At 41.8% G+C, this 21,000-nt stretch overlaps 1 protein-coding gene across 1 annotated transcript in view; it reads right to left on the reverse strand.

Annotated features, from left to right (window-relative positions):
• The window catches only part of NXPH2 (neurexophilin 2), a 109,559-nt gene extending 108,183 nt beyond the window's left edge, over positions 1 to 1,376 (reverse strand). Inside the window, exon 1 of the mRNA XM_072757647.1 lies at positions 872 to 1,376. Coding sequence (XP_072613748.1) covers positions 872 to 922 — 51 coding nt within the window. The 5' untranslated portion in view covers positions 923 to 1,376. The remainder of the gene's footprint in view (positions 1 to 871) is intronic.
• Positions 1,377 to 21,000: the final 19,624 nt, after the last annotated feature.

Here is a 21,000-nt window from a genome sequence, read left to right on the forward strand (position 1 = left end):
CTAAAAGCAAACAACAGAATAGAAGAGAAAAGAAGGAAAGAAAGGGGGAAAGGGAGAGATAATCCTTCTCTAAGGGGCTTGGCTTCTTTAACCTTGTTTGAACAGCCCAGAGCTATAACTTAAGCAAAATCTTAAGCGTAATAAGGACCAAAGGAGCCCGTGGAGCCCGGAGAAAGCCCCGGTGACCGCGCCTTAGCTCGGGGAGCGCCTGGAGAGCAGGAGAAACGCATCGCACGGGCGCAGCAGTGCCGGCTCCTCGCATTCTCCTTTCCAAGTTGTCTTCTGGAAGGTCTCAGTCGGGATCTCCCTGAAATGGGACTCACGGGCGATGCACGGGGCACGGAGGTGCGCTCGGAAGAGGCGAGCGCGGCGCGGCGCGGGATGGCGGGACCCACGGAGGTCCCGGGCAGGGGCCGCCCGCCCGCCGCCCCCCGCCGCCCTCCTCGGGCCCCTCGGGCCGCCCCGCGGGGCAGGTGCCCGAGGCGGCTCCGGCGAGCAGCTGCGCGAGCAAGTCCCCTGCGGCGGCCCCCGGGCGCCAAGCGTCTCCCCGGGGGTCCCCGCGCCGGGCGGCGAGCGCAGAGCGCACAGCGATGCACCTGCCCCGCAGCCTCCCCGCTCCGGGCCGCCCGAGGTGTCCCGGCGGGGAGCCGCGGGGTGACCCCGAGAACAGGGACGCGCGACGGCCTCCGAGTGCCCGCGGGCCTCCCGGCAGAATCCCGGCTGGGACCTACCCACGCCGAGCCCCTCGGAGCCGAGCCCTGCAGAGCCCCCAGCGCGGGCCGGCGCGCGCCTCCTCCCGCCACTTGGCGCCCTGCTGTGCCGCAGCCCGCGAGTCGCTGCCCTCGCACTCCGCGCCCCGCCGAGGACTCACCAGCTGCAGCAGCCCGGGGACCACGACGAGGGGCAGCGGCCGCAGGCGCATGGTGCCGGTGCCGGGGCCGGGGCCGGGGCCGGGCCGGGCCGCGCCGGGCCGGGGCCGGTGGCGGCGTCTCACGAGCTGCGCGCCCTCGCCTGCCGCTCGCGCATCTCCACTCGAGGGCAGCGCTGGGCACGCGGGGCACCGCGCCGCTCTGGTCCCCGAGTCCGCGCGCAGCGCCGCGCCGGCCGGTGGGCGGGGAGGGGCGGGGAGGGGCGGGAGGGGGAGGGCGCTCGGGCCCCTGCGCCCCTCCTCGGAGCGGCCCGCGGGGAGCGTGCGGGGCGCCCGCGGCTGGAGGCGGCGGCTCGGGCGCCGGGGGCGGGTTCCCGCGCGGGGCCGAGCGCCCCGGAGCCCGGGAGCCGCCGGGCCCCGCTCGCCCGCTGGCCCGCTCGGGTCTCCCCGGGAGGTCCGCGGGCGCGGCGCGGGGCGGGGAGCTCCCCCTCCGCGGCGGCCTGGAAGGGGCCCGGGAGAGCGCCCCACCCGCGGCAGCCGGGGGCGCGGAGGGTCGCGAGCGGCGGGAAGGGCTTGTGCGAGCGGGAGCCGTGGGAGCCCACCTGCACCTGGGGGCGGGGGGGCTGGGGGAGCGAGCGAGGTGTGCGGGCTGCGCTTGCTGGGGGGTGAGGGCGGCGAGGTCACCGAGGGGCACAGGACCCCGGAGAGGATGGAGGACCCCCCGCCGCAGAGCCTCCCCCTCGGGAAATCCTCCTCTGGCGAGGAGTCGCCTTGGAGCCCTGGCTGCAGCCTCTGAGCCTCGCCCGATGCTCACAACTTGCGTTGGGTTGGAGCAGGGGGTGCTTGACCTGCAGCCACCCCGGGCTGGGCGCGCGAGGGGAAGAGTCAGAGGGCAGCGGGCCTCAGCCTTCCACCGCTTACGGTGGGTGGGGACTTAACCACCGTTCATGGGCCCTTGTATGTTATTTTTAACAGGTGGGAAAATTTGAGGTCCAGGGATGAGCCCCTAGGCAGCTGCTTCAACGAGAAATGAGCACAATGAGGTTATTTCCTACATCCAGAAACATCCAGAAAGCTCTCATTTACGGAAGAAAAACACGTTGAGGCAGGGGAGAAGAATCGCGATGGATTTCCAGTCTTCTGCAACAAAAAGTGAAACTAGGGCTGAAATTTTAGGGGAGATTCCTAGGGGAATGTTAGGACGGCCATTCTCCTCCTCTTACTACCCACCTCCACCCTAAAATCGAAATGAAAGGGGAGTCCCTAAGCCTTTAAATGGGCCAGGACCACCTGTGAAGCAGAGCCAAGGATAGGAGAATGGACTGGGGCATGGCAAGGTCCAGCCTTTTCACGGGGTATGCCAAGATGGTACAGAGGGGGGGAGAGTTTATTCCCAAGTATTCTGGGATCCGGGTGTGACTTTGAAAGCATCTTGTCCCTGAGGCTGCAGGTGGGGCATCTCTCTAGGACAGCTCCATTCTGTGTAGGGAGAGGGGGAAGGTAAGTGAGGGCCCAAGCCTGACTGGGAGTTCCGGGACCCTGTAGCAAAGGATGCCCCAGCCCTGCCCGACTTCTGCTTGTCCTCAGACTGTTAACTATTCCTTGCAGCAGACTCTTAGACATAATCACTATTTGCATATCTAAATCTATAATTCACCTCCCCTCAGGTCCATAAAAATTCTCTCTTTACCAAGGCTTAGAGACCACTTCTAGAAGGTTATTCTATCTTAGAAGCATAAATAAGATCATTTCAAAAATTGGAAGACATCTCTATGGGTCGATCTACTTGTCTAACTTTAGGTCCCTGGGATAAGGCTGCAAATTATTTACAGACAATCTTTGGGAAACAAGAAGGACTAAATGGGGAAGGGTTTGGCAGACATAGAGGAACATCTTTTTGGAGAGGTGCTGCTGGGAGAGGAAGAGGAAGGCAGAGGACTTTGCAATATTTTCTTTTTTTTCATATTTTATTTATTTATTCATGAGACACACACACACACACACAGAGAGAGAGAGAGAGAGAGAGGGGTAGAATCATAGGCAGAGGGAGAAGCAGGCTCCCTGTGGGTCCTCTATCCCAGGACCCCCAGGATCACGACCTGAGCCAAGGGCAGATGCTCAAGCACTGAGACACCCAGGCATCCCAGGACTTTGCAAGATTTAGACTCATTTAGACTTGGTGTCTGAGCCTCGGCTGACTCATCTATAAAACCAGAAGGTGGGCTCCCCTCCTGATTAAGTAGTTTCTAATTCTGTTACCACTGTTTAAATGCTGAGTGCATGACTTAACACACTATTGAAATAAATAATTAAGTGATTTAATTACTGGCATACTTAACTCTTTAAAGTTGTTCATATGTCTTAGGTCATTACTTTTGGGACAAAGACATAAAATTTTAAAGGGACCCAAACTTGGACGTGTCCGAGTAGTACAAAGTATTCTTGCAAAAGAACGTGCTGTAAGGTTTTGAATTCCAAGCTAAGACACATGACCAAACTTTTGTGTTCCATTGATAAGGCTGTGTAAGAGAGAAGTACCAACAGTCTTATTGATTAAGGCCTGGTATTACTGTGTGTGTGTGTGTATATATATTTTTTTTTAAATAAGGTTACTACCAAGAGTTTACTGTTTTCTCCAATTTCTTGCAGTACATACTGTGGGAAAGTAGGAGGAAGGAGGGAAGGAAGGAAGGAAGGAAGGAAGGAAGGAAGGAAGGAAGGAAGGAAGGAGATGAAGATAATATGTTGCTTTGTCCTTCAGAATCAGCAAACATGCAATAAACAAAACACAGTAGACATTACAGGAAAGTCTAAGTTCAATTCGAGGGAAGAAAGACCATTGTAATCCAGTATGAAGGCTTCATGGCAGCGATGACATGGGAGGGGGCTCAGTTTCCAAGAATGGCCAGGATGAGTCTATGTGGGAGAAAATGGGAAGAGCCTTTCCACATGGGAGGAAAAACAGGGGGAAAGGCAAAGTGGAGGGACTTCATAGGACATAACTGAAGGATGGATGGACAATAAGTGGAAGACACGTGTTGAGAAAAAATGAGAGGAAAGTTAGATTATGGGCTAGAAAGTAGAGATCTGAGAATGCCAGGCTAAATAATTTAGCTTGATCTGCAGGAAATAAGGAGTCTTACAACTTTTTGGAGGAGGAAAGTCACACACCAAGTGGTGTATATATATATATATATATATACACACACACACACATGCAGGGTGGTCTTGAGGAGGAGGCCGCATGATGAGATGGTCATGGGAGTTGGAAGGACAAGAATGGAGAGACGTGGGTACAGGAGCTGTTATAAAGGAACAGCGAACTGAACTTAGGGTTGGAGTATTTTTAAACTTTCCTGGCATACTGGAAGATTTTTTTTTCCACTTTAAACATCACCACTTTCTCTTATAGGCAATTTAACAGCTAGAGAATCAGATCATTGCCTTTTCATTTTGCAAGGGTGGTTTTCACAGTGTGAGGGGAGTGAAAATAGTCTTTTCATATAGACAAGTGGCAGAAAGTGGAACCTAACAAATTTTACTGCCATAGGACTCCATTGTAGTCTTTATAAAAAGCAACTTACAGGGATGTCAATGCTTTGAGAGCAAATCTGTCAACTTGTGGCTCATCTGGACCGTTAGTTTTGTTCTTTTGCTTCTCCTCTGGACTTAACTTTTCTCACTCTCCTGTTCATTAGCATCATCACCAGCATGTGCATAAAAACATTCTATGCAGTACACAGCATTTCAGAGCCAGAGTATACAGTAGACATTAACCAACTTTCTCACTTTATGTTTAAGGAAACAGAAACTCAAAGTGTCATGTGCCTTGCTGCAGGTCATCGGAGACATGTGGGCAAATCTGAAACTTGATTCAAGGCCTTCAGCTTCCCGCTGCAGCACACTTTCCAATTCATCACTCTGCCTCAGGTAGTTTTCAACTGGCCGGCAGTTAGAAAAGTTTTGATGTAGTGAATGAATGAACCTTTAGCTAATAAGAGTTGTAGGAATGATCTATGGATGATAAAAGCCCCAGAGTCTACCTTATTATTAGGAAAAGATGTTAGACTGGACTGAGCCTGAAGCTTTGATCTGGTAATAATTTTAGAAGGGTGAGACATGAGGAGAATTGCATGGCATGGGGCTAATCTGCAGCTCTCGGGGATGTGGGAATCAGGACTCAGGAACATGGCACTACTTACCCCAAGGAAAGAGGGAATTCTCAGGGAGCCTTTGGAACTCTTAGACCTCTGTCATAAGCTGGCGGGCTTTTAGTAGCAATTCTTAACAACTAAAATCCTTTTTAGTTGCCACTCTTGTTGAGTAATTGAATATCACTGAGTCACTATTTAATAAAATATCATGCCGTATTACATTGACTTTAAACCCTGACTGTGCATGGAGTGACTGGGGAATTTAACATCTCTAAAAGTGGGCTTGAGCACCATCATTTTCATCCAGGAGTTTTCACTATACAGTCACGGTTGAGAACTACTGCTCTACCAGAAACCTTTCTTTTTTTCCTTCCCCCCCTCCTCCCTTCTGTCCTTCTTCCCCTCCTTCCTATTTTCCCCTACAGAATTGTAGCCACCCCGCTTTTGGAATGCACTGAAGTTTATTTGTTTATTTTTTAAGATTTTATTTATTTATTTGAGAGAGAGACAGAGACAGAGATAGCGAGAGAGCACAAGCTGGGAGGAGAGGGAGAAACAGGCTCCCTGCCAAGCAGAGTCCAATTTGGGGCTTGATCCCAGGACCCTTGGATCATGACCTGAGCCCCAAGGCAGATTGCTTAACTGACTGAGCCAGCCAGGCACCCCTGAAATGCACTGAGATTTTAATGGAGTATCACTTGAACCTATTTGCCTTCTTAGTTATGTTTTATAGGACAGATCAGGAGAAAGCTAGAGATTCTCTTTGTAGATATTGGGGCAACGACTGGGGGATTTATAAAGTTTTATTACATAAACATATCAGTGGCTCCTGGTTCTGACACAAGTCAAAAGATTCCTCTGTAGCAAAGCGGTTTTTCTCCACTGTTGGTGAACAGTACATCCATCTCGTCCTTGGATGTCAGAAGGTGCTACCAGGGGTGTGTTGCTATTTGATGCCACTGTCAGCCACCGAGAGGAGAGGCTAGAAGGGAGAGAGGTAGCCTGGGGTTCCCAGCAGGTCCTGTGATGAGAGGGCTACTGGGTAAAGAGAACATCTCTCAAGACGGACCAGGCAGGAGAGAGCTTCTCCCTGAGGGCTAATACTATGTCTCTACAAACCAGACTGATTTGTTTTATAAACCTTTCATTTTTTCCATGTAAGTTTCCATGCATTGTCCATATATGTGTGATTATTTGCCTGAATAACCGCTTTTCCTACTTATACATCAAATATGATGGGTGTCACAACTAGGAAATCATTTGACCTGCTTTGGATGTTGCTTCCTAGATGGAGTGAAGGCAGAAGAACAGAGCATAGAATGTTAGAACTATGACATCTTGCTTAACCCCTAAGTTTATAGTTGAAGGAACTGAGGCTCAGAGAGGGAAAGTGATATTCCTAAGGTCACACAGCCAGGCCAAGGCCAGAGAACATCAGACTCCAGATCGGTTGCTCTTTTGACTTCAGTTGTTCTGAGCTTATTCCGGGGTGAGACGTAGTGCCTACTGCCAACCGCAAGGCAGTTAAGAAAGGCACAGCAGAGGAAAAACACACTGACACAACACTAGCTTGGGTAATCAAATGGAAATTTTCCAATTTGAATCAAATGCTTAGGTTTCAGAAATCTGGGATGCAAAAAATTTGAATAGGACTCCCCCCCACCCCCTAATATTAACAAGGTACTGTTGGTTACTAGCGCCCAAACAGGGGCTCAAATCAAACAGTGACAACAGGATCATATAACGGCTCCCATGAATAGGAAGTTCAAAGGCTGAAGGTAGTTTCAGGCAATTTGAGGTTAGATTAAGAGATTTTTGAGCAGAGTATTGGGTTGGCCATCCTGAGTGTGTAAGTGCCTTAAAGTGGGGCTGGGGGCTACAGTTGCAGGAAGCTTGTGGTTAAAACTCATCCTCCCAGGAGCTCATTTTTGTGATAGCCTGACACCTCCAACCACCTCCAATTTTCTGCAGAAGGAGGTCGACGTTGTTTCTTTAGTTCTCTCACTGATTCTTTTTCAGATGTCTTTTTTTCTTAACATTGTCTTTTCTTGCTCACAAGTGCTGCCAGTTTTCTTAGATAGATATTTGAATGACTCGCATCTAACTGCTCACACTCCCGGTTTTCTGTATCTGCCTCAGCATCCATCACCTTGTTTATTAACACAGACCCACACCTGCTGTATCAGTTGAACTGGGGGAGCAAATGTGGAAGAAGGTGCCAAATCACAGGAGCAGCTGGCTTCACCACTTCCTACAGTAATAAATATTACTACTGAATTCTACATACCTCGACGGAACAAGAGTTCCTCCTTATGCACAATGGAAGCCGTCACTTACCAAGATATAACAGCAGCTACACGTACTGGTAGGTTTAACCATGCCAAGGCACCGTCCACCAGCTTCCAACAATTATGACTCATTTTTTGTTTACAGACAGGTTCTTACTTACCCAGACATGTTGCATTCGGAAATACATGTCGCTTGTGAACTGTGCTCTTTATCCGGATTCTACTACAAGGTGTTGCATTTTGAATCTTTTTGTGAAATGCAGCTGCTGTGTCCACTGTGTGGTCCCTCTGGACCTCAGCATTACTCTTCAAGTGCTGCTTTCCTGTTTTATTTCAAACTGTTATCAAATGAATGGTAGTTTCCTTGCCTTCAAACGGAGATCGTCTTAGGAAACAAGTGGGCTACCATTATTTTATTAAAAAGTACAGATTTACATTAAAAGGCTACTGGGATTTGGTGCGAAAATCCCAATTTCGAAGCATTTGGAGGCATCTATTTTGCCCCTCCACTGATCTAAAATGAACTTGTCTAATGTTTCCCTGGCAGTGTAACAATCGCACCAAGATCCCTTCTCTTCATTTATTGAAACATCTTGAGTGCTATCTACTGGCCACATGTGGCATTGCCTCCTACAGCCTGAGCTTCTGGTTAACTGTCCTGATCCTTTTAAGTACAACTTTGTCTAGGGACCAAGTACATACCATATGCTTTAGCACATACTGACACATACTGAGGACCTGTATTCTTGAATGATATCACTTCTAGGGCTCACTTATTGTCTTCTAGATCAGAGCACCCCTCAATTAGGAGTCATACAGTTGTAATATAAGTGAAATGTAACAGGTGGGCCCCGGCCTGCTTGTCCCTCCTATAAATGGATGATTATCAATAGCTTAAATCTGACTCTCACTTTTCTGAGTAATGTGAATGCATGAAAATAAGCCATTCATTTAAAATGAGGTATACAGAGTCAATCCATATTCCCATGTCTTCATGTGTTTAAAAAGAAGAACAGAGAAGTTAATACAAAAATCCTTTCCAGGTAACTTGCACTATTACTAGTAAAAAGCACATGCTGATACTAATAGTACTGATCAGAACGCTGGAAAGCTCACAGATAGCCAATATTCTGTGTGAGTTAAAATTTATCTGATTTATAGTAACCAAACCATAGTTTCTGTCCGAGGTCTTTCCTTTTTAAGAATCTTAGCATTTGTCTGGAGAAGTACGTCATGCTTTAATCAGGATTGCAGAAAAGAGTGTACCATGAAGAAGTGAAAAACAGTGAACCAGTGAAAGTCAATACCACGTGATTTGGGAGACACAGCCAAAGAGCCATGGGATCTTACATGCTGTGGCAAAATGAAGGATTGTCCCATTTAGGACAAATAGCTATAAAGGAAGAACCAAGGACGGGAGATCGCTACTGATTATCAAGAAATAATAAAGAGAAAGCCCTAATGGGTTGACATTAACTTAGGCAAAGGTCCAGATTATGAAGCTGTAGTTAGCAGGAAGTCCATGCAGACATAGAGATTTAACAATTTACAGGGCAATAAAATGAACTGTCTTAATTTTTAAGTTATTAAAATACAACTTGTGTGGACTTTAACTCAATTATTTTCAATTGTTGATTCAGTCATTTGGAGTTGTTTATGTCAGTTGATACCTCTGTATTCTACTTCAAGTTTTAAGTTAGAAATTGAATATTCTGGATTCTGGGACTTTATGATATATCTAGTATATTCAGTTATCTGTATGTTATGAGGTAATACATATCATCAATATGTATTACCTCATTTGATTGATAGCAAAAAAAGGGAACATATGTTAAAAATACATAACTATAATTTAAAACCATTCTGTTTCAGCAATTGAATATTTAAAAAATTATATTTATAGGCACAAGCAGGAATTTCACTAATACTTATTTTTATTCGTTCCTAAATTGGACTTTCTATTTTTTTTAACCCCAGGTGCTGTACATATATTATCACATATAATTATTACAACCCTGTAAGGCGGGTAGTACCTAAAATTTGCAACGATGAGGCTGAGGAATAGAGGAATTAAGTATTTTGCCCAAGGTCACTTAACTCTTATATGACAGAAGATAGGATTTAGCCCCAGACACTCCGGAGCTTTCTCTTCTAACCATCATACAACATTATCTACTGTTTTTTACATCTTTTGGTAAAGCTCCAGATCTATCTAAATTCTTCATTTTTTTCATTGTGACCAACAGAAATGGAGAAAGGTAGAATATAGACTGATACTACTGAAAAAGTTATAGGTACGTGTGTGCATGTGTGTGTGTGTCAATATCTGCCACAATGTCTAACATTGAGTGGGAATCACCCCAAAACCTGTTAAATTTGAATCATGTAAATGTTGTCAACCGGAAAGGGGAAGTTCTACTTTTTTCATTTCAGTAATAACCCCTGAACCCCCTACATCCTCATCCACATTTGACAACTGTCAGATTTTTAAATTTTAAACAATTTTAATGGTGCGTAGTAAATTCTCATTGTGTTCTTAATTTGCATCTCTCTAAAAACTAATGATGATGAGGATGCTTTCATATGTTTCTTTGTTATCCATCTATCTTCTTTGGAAGAGTTAGGAACCACAATTCCCAGTGTCCTTTCCCCTATGTTGTGTGTTAGAGCTGGCCAAAGAGATCTGTCTGCATGAGACCTAGAAGGCCACAGCCATTCCTCTCTCAAGGTCTTCAGCTTTTAACAGAGGGACCCAGATTGGACCCAAGAGTCCTAGCCTGGTCTCTCTCTCCTCTGTCATATCCAGCTCTTCTTTCCAAAGGCTGTGCCTGCTGGCCAGCCCCTGCCGCAGGCCCCTGTCTGGGTGCTCACACAGACATCTTCCCCTAGATCACCCTATGGATTCCCCTTCATGATCCTGCTTGGCTTCTCAGAATTTCCTGACTGAATATTTTCTCTCTTTTTTTCTTTTTTAAGATTTTATTTTTAAGTAATCTCTACACCTGATGCGGGGCTCGAATTTACAACCTTGAGCTAAGAGTCACATGCCCTACAGACTGAGAGAGCCAAGCAGCCCATCTTTGACTGAACCTTGACTGACATCGCCTTTCAGTTTTATCCTTTTCAAATTTACCCAGCTGAAAATCGGCCGCAATAGTCACAACTGGTCAATAAGCACTGAGGCCCTCAGTTTCCCTAATGTTGATTGCCTGATTACTTATTGCAAAAAAGTCTTTCTCAGGGAATACTATGCTCCTCTTTTAGCATTTAATGGAATAAATATTACTACTGAATATTTCCTGGCTTTTCCCTCCTCTGCCTGCTAAAGAGGATTCTGCTTGGGCCTGATGATTATTTCCTCCTCTTTCCTCCCTGAAGAAAGTCCTACCTTGCCAGACTCCTTGGACCTCGGTGGCAATTCAGGAGTAAATGGTGAGAAAAGCAGAACTATAGAAGACATGAGGCAGGGCGGTTGGAGGAATTTTTCAGGAGTGGTGAAGAGAGAGCTGGAAGTAGTTTTAGTATATAAATGCAGTGGAAGGAAAAAGGGGAATTCTAAAATGTATTACATGGACTGGACAGCTTCTTCGTGGTATTCAAAATTTTAAGTTAATATTAAGAAAATAAGTTATTAAATAACATAAATAAGTTATTATATAAATAACTTGAGTTATTTTGAAATTAGTTTCAGTCCTATGGATTGGGTTCTTTAAACTATGACCCCTCTGTGGGACTGGGCCATGTGGCTGCAGCTTTGTAAGGGCCAAATGCATATATAAATAGTCTTCAAAAATACCACATGGTCTCTAAATTGGCAGTCAAAACAATTCACTCAAATATTTCAAATTTCTCAAGACCTCAATATTTTTCTGAATCCAAAATTAATCTTTTAAGTATTATCTAAAGTGCAAAAATGTATTTCAACATCTATAAGTATTTCCCAAAGTTTATTTCACTAAACCACCTCCAAGGAATGTTAGAAGATAGGAAGAAAAAATTCTGAGTTCAACCAAGTTTAGGGAAGACTAGATATAATAAAGTTAAAATGATTTATTCAAGGACTATTTAAAGCCTCCCTTTTTTTTTTCTTGGAAGTTTTTGAGTGCCTCTTTTGTGACTGCTGTAATCAAAATATATTTTGGGAGACACAAAGAGAATCACATAATAGCCACGTCTTCCTGCACACGAGAGAGATTTAGAGAGATTTAGTGGGTCACGTGAAAAGTCAAATGTGTCTCGATTTGTATCTCTGCATTAATCATGGGGAAGGAAAAAGTGAGAGCAAAGGTTGTGAGTTAGATTTATGTATTTGACATGGTAAGAGACCAGTTTTTGTAATATCCAGTTGTATCCCTTAATTATAGTTAGCATATTTCTGCTCTGGGAAAGTTAAAATCGGTGTGGAATAGAAGTGGATGGATTTTCTTGTTTTGTTTTGCATACAGTAAAACTCCTTTGTTGTATATGGGTTCATGGATTTTGGCAAATGCATAGTTTCAGTTTCCTCACAAGTTTCTTAGTATTTTAGTTACAGGTTAGTTAGTACTTCTTTGTACTTAACCCATAATCCCAAACCCTGGCAGTCACTAATTTATTTTCCACCCTAATGGCTTTCCCTTTTTTTCTGGACATCAAAAAATATGTAGCCTTTGGGGTCTGGCTTCTTTCCCTTAGCAAAATGCCTATATGTTTCATCTATGCTGTTGAGTAAATAAATAGATACTTTCTGTGTTGTGTTGGACAGATGTTTTGGAATTTGTTTCTTCTGTGGAAGGATATTTAGGTTCTTTCTCATTTTTGGCAGTTATGAATAAAGCTGTATGAACATTTGTTTTTCAATTTAGCTCAGTATAAATATCTAGCAGTGGGATTAGTGGGTCATATGTTAAGTGTATGTTTAAGTTTAAAGAAAACCCAACAAAGTATTTTCATGTCTGTACCATTTTTAATTCTCAGGAACAGTGTATGACAGTTGCAGTTGCTCTACATCCACATTTGATACTGTCAGATTTTAAAATTTTAAACAATTTTAATGGTATGTAGTGAATTCCTATTGTGTTCTTAATTTGCATTTCCCTAAAAACTAATAATGATGAGGATGCTTCCGTATGTTTATTTGCAATCCATCTATCTTCTTTGGTAAAGTGGCTGTTCAAATGTTTTGCTCGTTTTCTATCTGGTGTCTTTGATTTTATTTTTATTTTTCTATTATTGAGTTTGGGGAATGTTTATGTATCCTCAATACAAGGCTTTTGCCAGATATATGATTTACAAATATCTTTTCCTATCCTTTGGGTTGTCTTTTTATCTTGTTAACGGTGCCTTTTACAGAGCAAAAACGGTGCCTTTTAAAATTTTGAGAGTACGAGTAATCAATATTTTCTTTTGTGTGTTGCGCTTTTGAAGTTGTATCTAAAAACTCATAGACATACCCAATTTAATACAGATTTCTCCTAGAAGAACATTTTATAATTTTACAAGTTAGCTTTAGGTCTACAATTATTTTAAGTTTTTTGCTTGTTTTAAATATAGCAGTGGGTATGAATCAAAGTTTGTTTCTTGCATAGATGTTCAATCATTCTATCACCATTTGCTGAAAGCCTTTCTCCATTGACTTGCTTTTGAACATTTGTCAAGAATCAGTTAACTGTATCTGTGCCGTCTATTGCTGGCTCTCAATTCTGTTTGCTTGATCAAGGTGTCTACCCATTTGACAATACATTGCCATGATGACTATAGCTTTAGAGTAAATCTTATAATCCAGTAATGTGAGACCTCTGACTCTCTGTTCTTTTTCATAATTTCAGAATGGGCTCTTCTAGTTCCTTTGTCTTTCCCTGTAAACTTTAGAATCAGCACGTCAATATCTGCAAAAAAAAAAAAAAAAAAAAAAAAAGCTTTCTGAGGCTGCAATTTGAATCAAAGATCAAGCTAGAGAGAAGAAATGAGGAATGGAGTTTTGGTCAGCATTTCTTTCTTTCTTTTATGGTTTTATTGAGGCACTGTATAAGTTTCAGGTGTCCAGCATAATGATTTGACTTACTTATGTCATGAAATGATTACCATAATCAGTTTAGTTAATATCCATCATCTCATATAGATAAAAAAAAGAAAAGAAAAAGAAAAAAATCTGTCTTTGTAATGGGAACTCTAAGGATTTACTCTCTTAACAACTTTCGTATTACCATACAGCAGTATTATATTCATCGTGCTGTACTTCACATCTCCAGTACTAATTTATCCTATAATGGAAGTTTATAAATTTTGATTATCTTCATCCAATTCTCCCTCATTCCACCTCTAGGCAATCACAAATCTGATCTTTCTATGATTGTTGTTTAGATTCCACATATGAGTGAGATCATAAAGTATGTCTTTCTCTGACTTCTTTCACATAGCGTAATGTCTTTAGGATCCATCCATGTCATCGCAAATGGCAGTATTTCTGCCTTTTGTGGCTGAATAATATTCCATTATGTATGTGTGTGTGTGTGTGTGTGTGTGTGCACGTGTATGTGTGTGTAAACATTCATATAGACATACACCACAGTTTCTTTAATTAATCCCCCATTAATCCATCCATGGACACTTAGACTGTTTTCAAGTCTCAGCTTTTGTAAAAAATGCTATTTTGAACTTGGGGGTGCTGATATCTCTTAAACATCGTGTTTTCATTTCTGTCGGATATATTCCCAGAAGTGAAATTGCTGGATCTTACAGTGGTTCTATTTGTAATTTTTTGAGGAACCTCCTTACTGTTTTTGATAGTGGCTGGATGTTTGGTATTTTCTTTTTGACTATTAAACAAGTTCGCCCATCTCTGAGCCTCTGTTTGCTTGTCTATAAAGTGGCAGAATGGGGAAGATGATGACTCAAGTAAAACATGGGCTACATTGTCAGCAAATTCTCCTTGTTCTGATATTCAATGGCCTAATATAATCTTTACCATGGTTTGCATTTGTTTACTGTTTAGCTGTCAACAAAGCATATCTTTCTTTTAATTTTCTTATTAATTGCCTCCTAGATCTCTATAAACCCCATGAAATAGTCTAGGCAGGAAAGAAAATGAGGCTCACATATCAAATAATTTTCCTAAATCTTCAAGAACAAAATTTTTTCCAAATCTGGAGATTGGAAACCGGCTGTTAGCAATCTGGTATCTTCTTTTGGCTTTTTGTGAGCTGGACAATTCTTTCTTTCTTGACCTACTGAATGACTACAGTTCCTCCCTTTGAGGGGAGATTAAAAATCATCAATGTCCTTAAACCACTGTTTAAGGACCTAGAGGAAAGCTTAGGAAAATATAAGGAACATTTTTGTCAGTGGAGAGTATCTTTAAGCCTAGTGATCATCATTTCTTGACTGAGGCAACAAACAAACAAAACCTAAATTTTAGAGGCCCCTTCTTATTAGAAAGTGAACTCAAACACCATAGCCTGAGATTGAAAGTCGTCTACTTTTCAGCAGCAACTTATTTTTCTCAGCCTTATATTTTATACCTTTTCTTTTTTTTTTTTAAGATTTTTTAAAAAATTTATTCATTCATGAGAAACACGGAGAGACAGAGAGGCAGAGACACAGGCAGAAGGAGAAGCAGGCTCCATGCGGGGAGTCTGACATGGGCCTTGATCCTGGGGATCAAGGATCCTTGATCAAGGATCCAGGATCACACCCTGGGCTGAAGGCGGTGCTAAACCGCTGAGCCACCCAGGCTGCCCTATTTTATACCTTTTCAACCTTGATTCTCATCTTCAGCCAAAGCAAATCACTACTGCTCTGAGTGCTCTGACATACAATGCTATTCCCATGCTCATTAATTTTCACTTACCTCCTCAAAAATACTACTCCCCCTTTTATTTCAAATCCATTTCAGTGTTTAAATGAAGTGAAACATCCCTAGTTTATCCATCTGGTAGTCATGTCTTGATTTCTGAGTTCCTTCCATAGGTATTTGTGAGCACTACTCATTATATGTTTCTCAAACGTTGTGGCATCTGTTAGTATCATTTTTTTCTGAGAATGCCTTATCAGAAGCACCACCTGGCAAACTCCTTGGAGGCAGAGACTGGATTTATGTTCTTTTCTCTATATCTAGAATGTGAAAGTATGCAGTGTACTTGGCTGATATCTCTAAGTTATTAATTTATTAGAATGAACTAACTTTCAATATTTGATATACTACAATTAAATATTAAGACTTCTGGGGTGATTGGGTGGCTCAGTTGGTTGGGTGGCTGCTTTCTGCTCAGGTCATGATCTCAGGATCCTGGGATCAGTCCTGGAATCAGGCTCCTTCCCTGATAGGGAACCTGCTTCTCCCTCCCCCAGCTTGTGCTCAATCTCTCTCTCTCTCTCTCTCTCTCTCAATTAATAAATAAAATTCTTAAAAAATAAATATATTAAGACTTCTAATATGACTTCAAATTTAAGTGTTTAGTCTGGGAAGTGTTTCGATTTGGATTGGGTTGCTTATGTAGTTCATCTCCCTGGTTCTAAATTGTCTCTTTCATTTTTTCCTCATTCTTCTTCATCTCCCCCCACCTCTTTGGCATCTGGGTGAGCTCACATGGTACTGGAGGGGTCCCTTGGGTTGGATCCTCTATGGAGGGGCTAAATTTTCTGAGACTTTAGTTATTTCATTCTTCTGATCAAACATTTATTCTCAGCTATACCTTGTCCACTTAGGTATCTTCTTTTCTAAGTGATGTGTGTAGATAAGAAAGAGAAAGGGGATTTTGATCTGATGATACACTGACAGAATTAGGGTTAAGAATTTTTTTGAGAAGGGTATAGCCTTTGAAATCAGATAGTTCTATATTCACATCCAAACTCTCCTAGTTACATCTTTGTGACCTTGGGTAAATTGTGAAGTTTAACTAAAAGAATATATAGCATTTCCAGAACATGAAGAGCACATTCCACATTAGTTTCCTTTTTTTAAATAAGATTTTATTTATTTATTCATGAGAGACACACAGAAAGAGAGGCAGAGACATGGGCAGAGGGAGAAGATTGAGTAGGACTAGATCCCAAGACTCTGAGATCATGGCCTGAGCAAAAGGCAGATATTCAACCACTGAGCCACCCAGGTGCCCCCACATTAGTTTCCTTGTCCCTGTTTTTTCTATAGTCCTCCCCTGAGAATATAGTGATGGCTATTATTTATTTAATGTTTTAAATATGTATGTCAGAAACAGTGCTAAGGGATTTATGCACATTTTCACATAATTCTTAAAATAGTCTAACTTTCTGGTATTGCTATACCATTTTTCATAAGAACAAGCAAAGACTTCATTTAAAGAACATTTTGTAGGTCATAAGATAGGGAAGTAGTCAATTTGGCATTTGAACCTCAATCTGATTACTTTTAAGACCTGGGCTTTTAGTTATTATACCATATCTTACTGGTTATGAGCACTGTGTCTCATTAGAAGTGTCATGTTTGGAGTCAAGTACAGGGAAACATTCAATATTGAGCAAATTTTGGGGGGAAGTCCTTTAAGTTGCACAGATTTTTCATCTGTCCTTCAGACCATATCACAAGGAGCATTGTCCTGTAACATTTGTTTATCATTTATAAAAGACATTTTAGTTGGGCAAGGTATGTTTATATGTTCATAGCACTCTGCTGAACTTTTTTAAAACTGATTTCCTATAGCTAATTCATCAAGAAGCTCTGTGAAGTCTTTAATGGTAATACTATTGCTGGTGTTATTTCCACTGACACTTCAACTATGGTTCAGCTTGACTCCTAAGAAGTCCACCTCTTCTAGTCACAATGGAGTGGGAGGTTGTAGGAAAGGACCTGGCTATTTGCAATAAGAGCTACTGCCTGTATGCCTACAGGCCTGCTTTTCAGGTTTCTGTTCCTTTGGGTGACCACTACGGCTGTGTTTCCCATAGCTCCTTGCAGCTGCTGACCTACCAGCCATCTCTGAAGAATCGGCCTCTAGGATCTGGCCCTTCTTGGTGGGCAGGAAAATAATTTTCCTTCTTGTGACCAACGTGCCCTGGAGATTTTCAGGCAAGGGCAGTGAGGGTTCCTAATGGCATGGTTCTCTCTTTCTACTCTTCCTTCTCCTCCTCCTTTACTTCTTTTAAATTTTGGTTTTATCATTCTCAAAGGTACACATAATTTTAAAAGTTTACTTGTTACATAAGACTTATTATTAAAAAAAATGGTAGTCATATGTGTACCTGCTGCCTTGCTACTTATCCACATCCCCACAATCAACCACTTCAGTCTACTACATCTGATTCACTTGGTACATATTTCTACTTATTTCAATTTTTTATTTTATTATTTTCTCCAATTCTATCTTTTCTCATCCCATTTTTCCTAAATAAAACTACTATATTGCCATTTTGTAATTTTTCCATGGTAGACATTTTATATTAACCTCTCACTATGGAAGATAAAGCTATGTAACTTTTTTAAAAAAGATTTTTAATTTATTTATGAGAGACACAGAGAGGCAGAGACATAGGTAGAGGGAGAGGCAGGCTTCTCACAGGAAGCCTGACTGACGTGAGACTCAGTCTCCAGACCCTGGGATCATGCCCTGAGCTGAAGGCAGATGCTGAACTACTGAGCCACCCAGGTGTCCCTCTTTTGTTTTCTTATCCTTTTAAACCCCTTTAATATAGTTATATCAAGCATTGGTTACATATTCCATTTTTACACTGTTATGACTATTGTAAATGATTTTCATGGAAAGCTACCTGGAGGACCATGATTACTTTTTCTTTCCTATACATTTTATTTATCCTAGAATTAATAATTCCCTCATATTTTTGCTTAATTTCTAGGTACTTATTGGCAGTTCAACCATAAGCTTTTCCCCAATTGTTCAAATCTTCTGTCCATACAAAGGCAATTAGTAGTAATTCCATCTTATTTCCTTGGGGTGTCTCTCCAGGAGTCTTCTGACCTGCTCCTCTCTGCTCTGGTTCTTTCCTTGGATCTCTCTTTCTATCAGACTGAGAATTTCTTCTTTCTTGTGTTGGTCCTTCTGTTCCCTACATACCATGCCTTTCTTCCTCTTGGTTTACTCTCTTTTACCAAATAGAGCCTGTTTTCCAGTAGCTTCCTAGAAAATATGCCCGAGAGGTAAAATATTGGTGATGTTAAATACATGGAACTGTTTTGTTTTCTTTTTAATCATCAAAATGCATTAGTGTGATTGTGTTTATGTAAGCGTAGAAGCTGAAGTTGCAAGTCACTTCCCTTCAGCATTTTTTAAGACCCTGGTCTACTATCTAGCTATTTGTGTTATGGTTAAGATTTCTCAAGTCATTTTGAGTTCTAATTTTTTATTTGTGACTTTTATTTTGGATTGCATTCCCTGGATGCTTTAAATTGTTGTGTTTGTTTCCAGCATTTCATAATAACATGTCTATCTTTTTTTTTTTTTTAAGTTTCATTTATTTATTTTAGGAGGATGGAGGGTCAGAGGGAGAGGGATAGAATATCAAGCAGACTCCCTGCTGAGAGTGGAGCCCGACCTGGGGCTCTGTCTCACGACCCTGATATCATGACCTGAGCCAAAATCAAGAGTGGGATGTTTAACTGACTGAGTCAAGCAGGCACTCCAAGATGATGTGTCTTTAGTATGAGTTTGCATTTGCTGACTCCACTAAGCTCAGCCCCAGATTCATCCCCACCCAGCCCAAATCTTATTAGGTAAGTAATTTTCATATGTGATGTCTTTTATAATTACTATGGTTACCCCTTCAATTCCGGAAATGTATTTCCCACTTGGCCACATTTCTTTCTTTAAATTATTTTTTATTTTTTTTTTGGACAGGTAGAAGAACCTTTTCTACTGCTGCCCTTTCATTTCTGGTCAATATCTCATTTTTCAAATAGTTATACCTTTTGTAATTCTAGCACCTTACTATATTCATTTTAGGAATAGGTAACCATTTTTTTTAGATGCAGCACAATTTTTAATCTTAAAATTTATTAGTATTTTCTTAATTATAAAATTGATGTATACTCATTGTAAAACATGAAGCTCAGTGAGGTTAAGTAATTTGCCCAAATTCATCCATGCAACTAGTGTCAAATCCAAAATACTTACTATATCCGTGCTATTAACTAGTCTACTATACTATTTTATTAACTTAAGCTGATTTTGTAATAAAAGAACCATGTAAATGATAATTACACATTTCTATTTCACAAATCCACCCAAATTATTCTCTTTTGGTCTTATAGATATTCAAATCCCAAGTTTATTGTAGTTATCAGCCAGCAATTTCTCAGAAGTAAACTTATTTATGAATTAATTCACCATTCAACAGATATTACATAAGCACCTACTGTGTTCCAGATTGTGTTAGATGATGGGCAATCATTAGTGAGCAAATGAGAATTATAGGATGAGAATGTTACCTTTCCCCAACCCTCAACCCCCATTTTATTTGTTTGGTTTAGGATGAGAAATTCTTGATTTCTCATTTTGGATTTTGCACATCAGTTTATCTTTACTTTTTCTACTCAGGAGAGAGATTTTTAAATGCCAAGAGCTAAGGTCTTTTGGTTCCTTTAGCTGTGACACAGAGAGACAATAAGTTTTACAGTCTCCCCAGTCGGCCAAACTCACACTAGGCCATCTACCAGCAGGCATCATCACCAGCAAGGGCTGACTTAGGAAATCAAACAGATATCTTAAATCAACAAGTTTTTGGCTGATTCCCAGCTATAACAGGACTTGTTCCAAATCATCCTTTCACTGGTAGTCACCAGTGAAAAGTCAATGAACAACTCTGGGGTAAGTAATGGGGGAAAAGACATATGTTGAAAGGACAATGAACAATTCTAAAAAATCCAAAATCTGTTATCAACAAAAACCAACCCCTTGCAATGTTATCAGCTATTTTCATTCTCACATTTATGTACCATCTTGATATTGGAATTACTGTTTCCCCTAAAAAACTAAAATAACAAGGTACTTCTGAGTTCAGCAAATTTTGGCCTGAGGACAAAAGGAAGTAGGCTTAGTTTGTGTTATTAACTTTTTAGTTTTGCTAGTGTACGACAGGGGCTCCTCCAGTGGTAAGCATGCTGTCTTTTCCATTACCATTGTGAAGAAGTAACACAGAAATGGCTAACCGACTTTTTTTTTTTTTTCCTGCTGAGCAACTGTGTCAGTGTTATATTCCTCTCACACATCAACATTTGGGGAACTTGGCTTGAAGCAGTAATTTGTAACTGGTTGCTCCTCAGAAACATCCGTGGTGGATTTGAAAACTTCAGGTGCCTGGGCTCCACTCTGGATATTCTGAAAAGCTTCACATGTGAATGACTCTGTTAGGCCATCAGGATTGGGAGGCCCTGGGCAGCAGCATGAGCCTGCAAGGGCGTTTCATGCCTGAATGAAGGTGCAAAAGTTAAACGCGCTGTTGTGGAGGTGCTATTAAATAAAACAATTTGGCCAGAGGGGGTTATGTTAAAATATTTATGAAGAGGTAGGACTGGTGGATATTTTGGGTAAATTTCGAGAGCCTTGAGTGCCAGGCTCGTTTTTCTAGCTAAATTCAAAGAATATCAGAAATTACCCTTTGAAACTATTTTAATCAACAACCTCCTTTGCAAACTCTAGAAGCCACTAAAAATATAGAAGAAATCTCCCCCTAGGGGTTCCTGGCCCTCCTTTCACTATAAAACAATTGCTGAAAGTCTGCA

This window comes from Vulpes vulpes, chromosome 5 (assembly GCF_048418805.1).
Source record: "Vulpes vulpes isolate BD-2025 chromosome 5, VulVul3, whole genome shotgun sequence".
NCBI lineage: Eukaryota > Metazoa > Chordata > Mammalia > Carnivora > Canidae > Vulpes > Vulpes vulpes.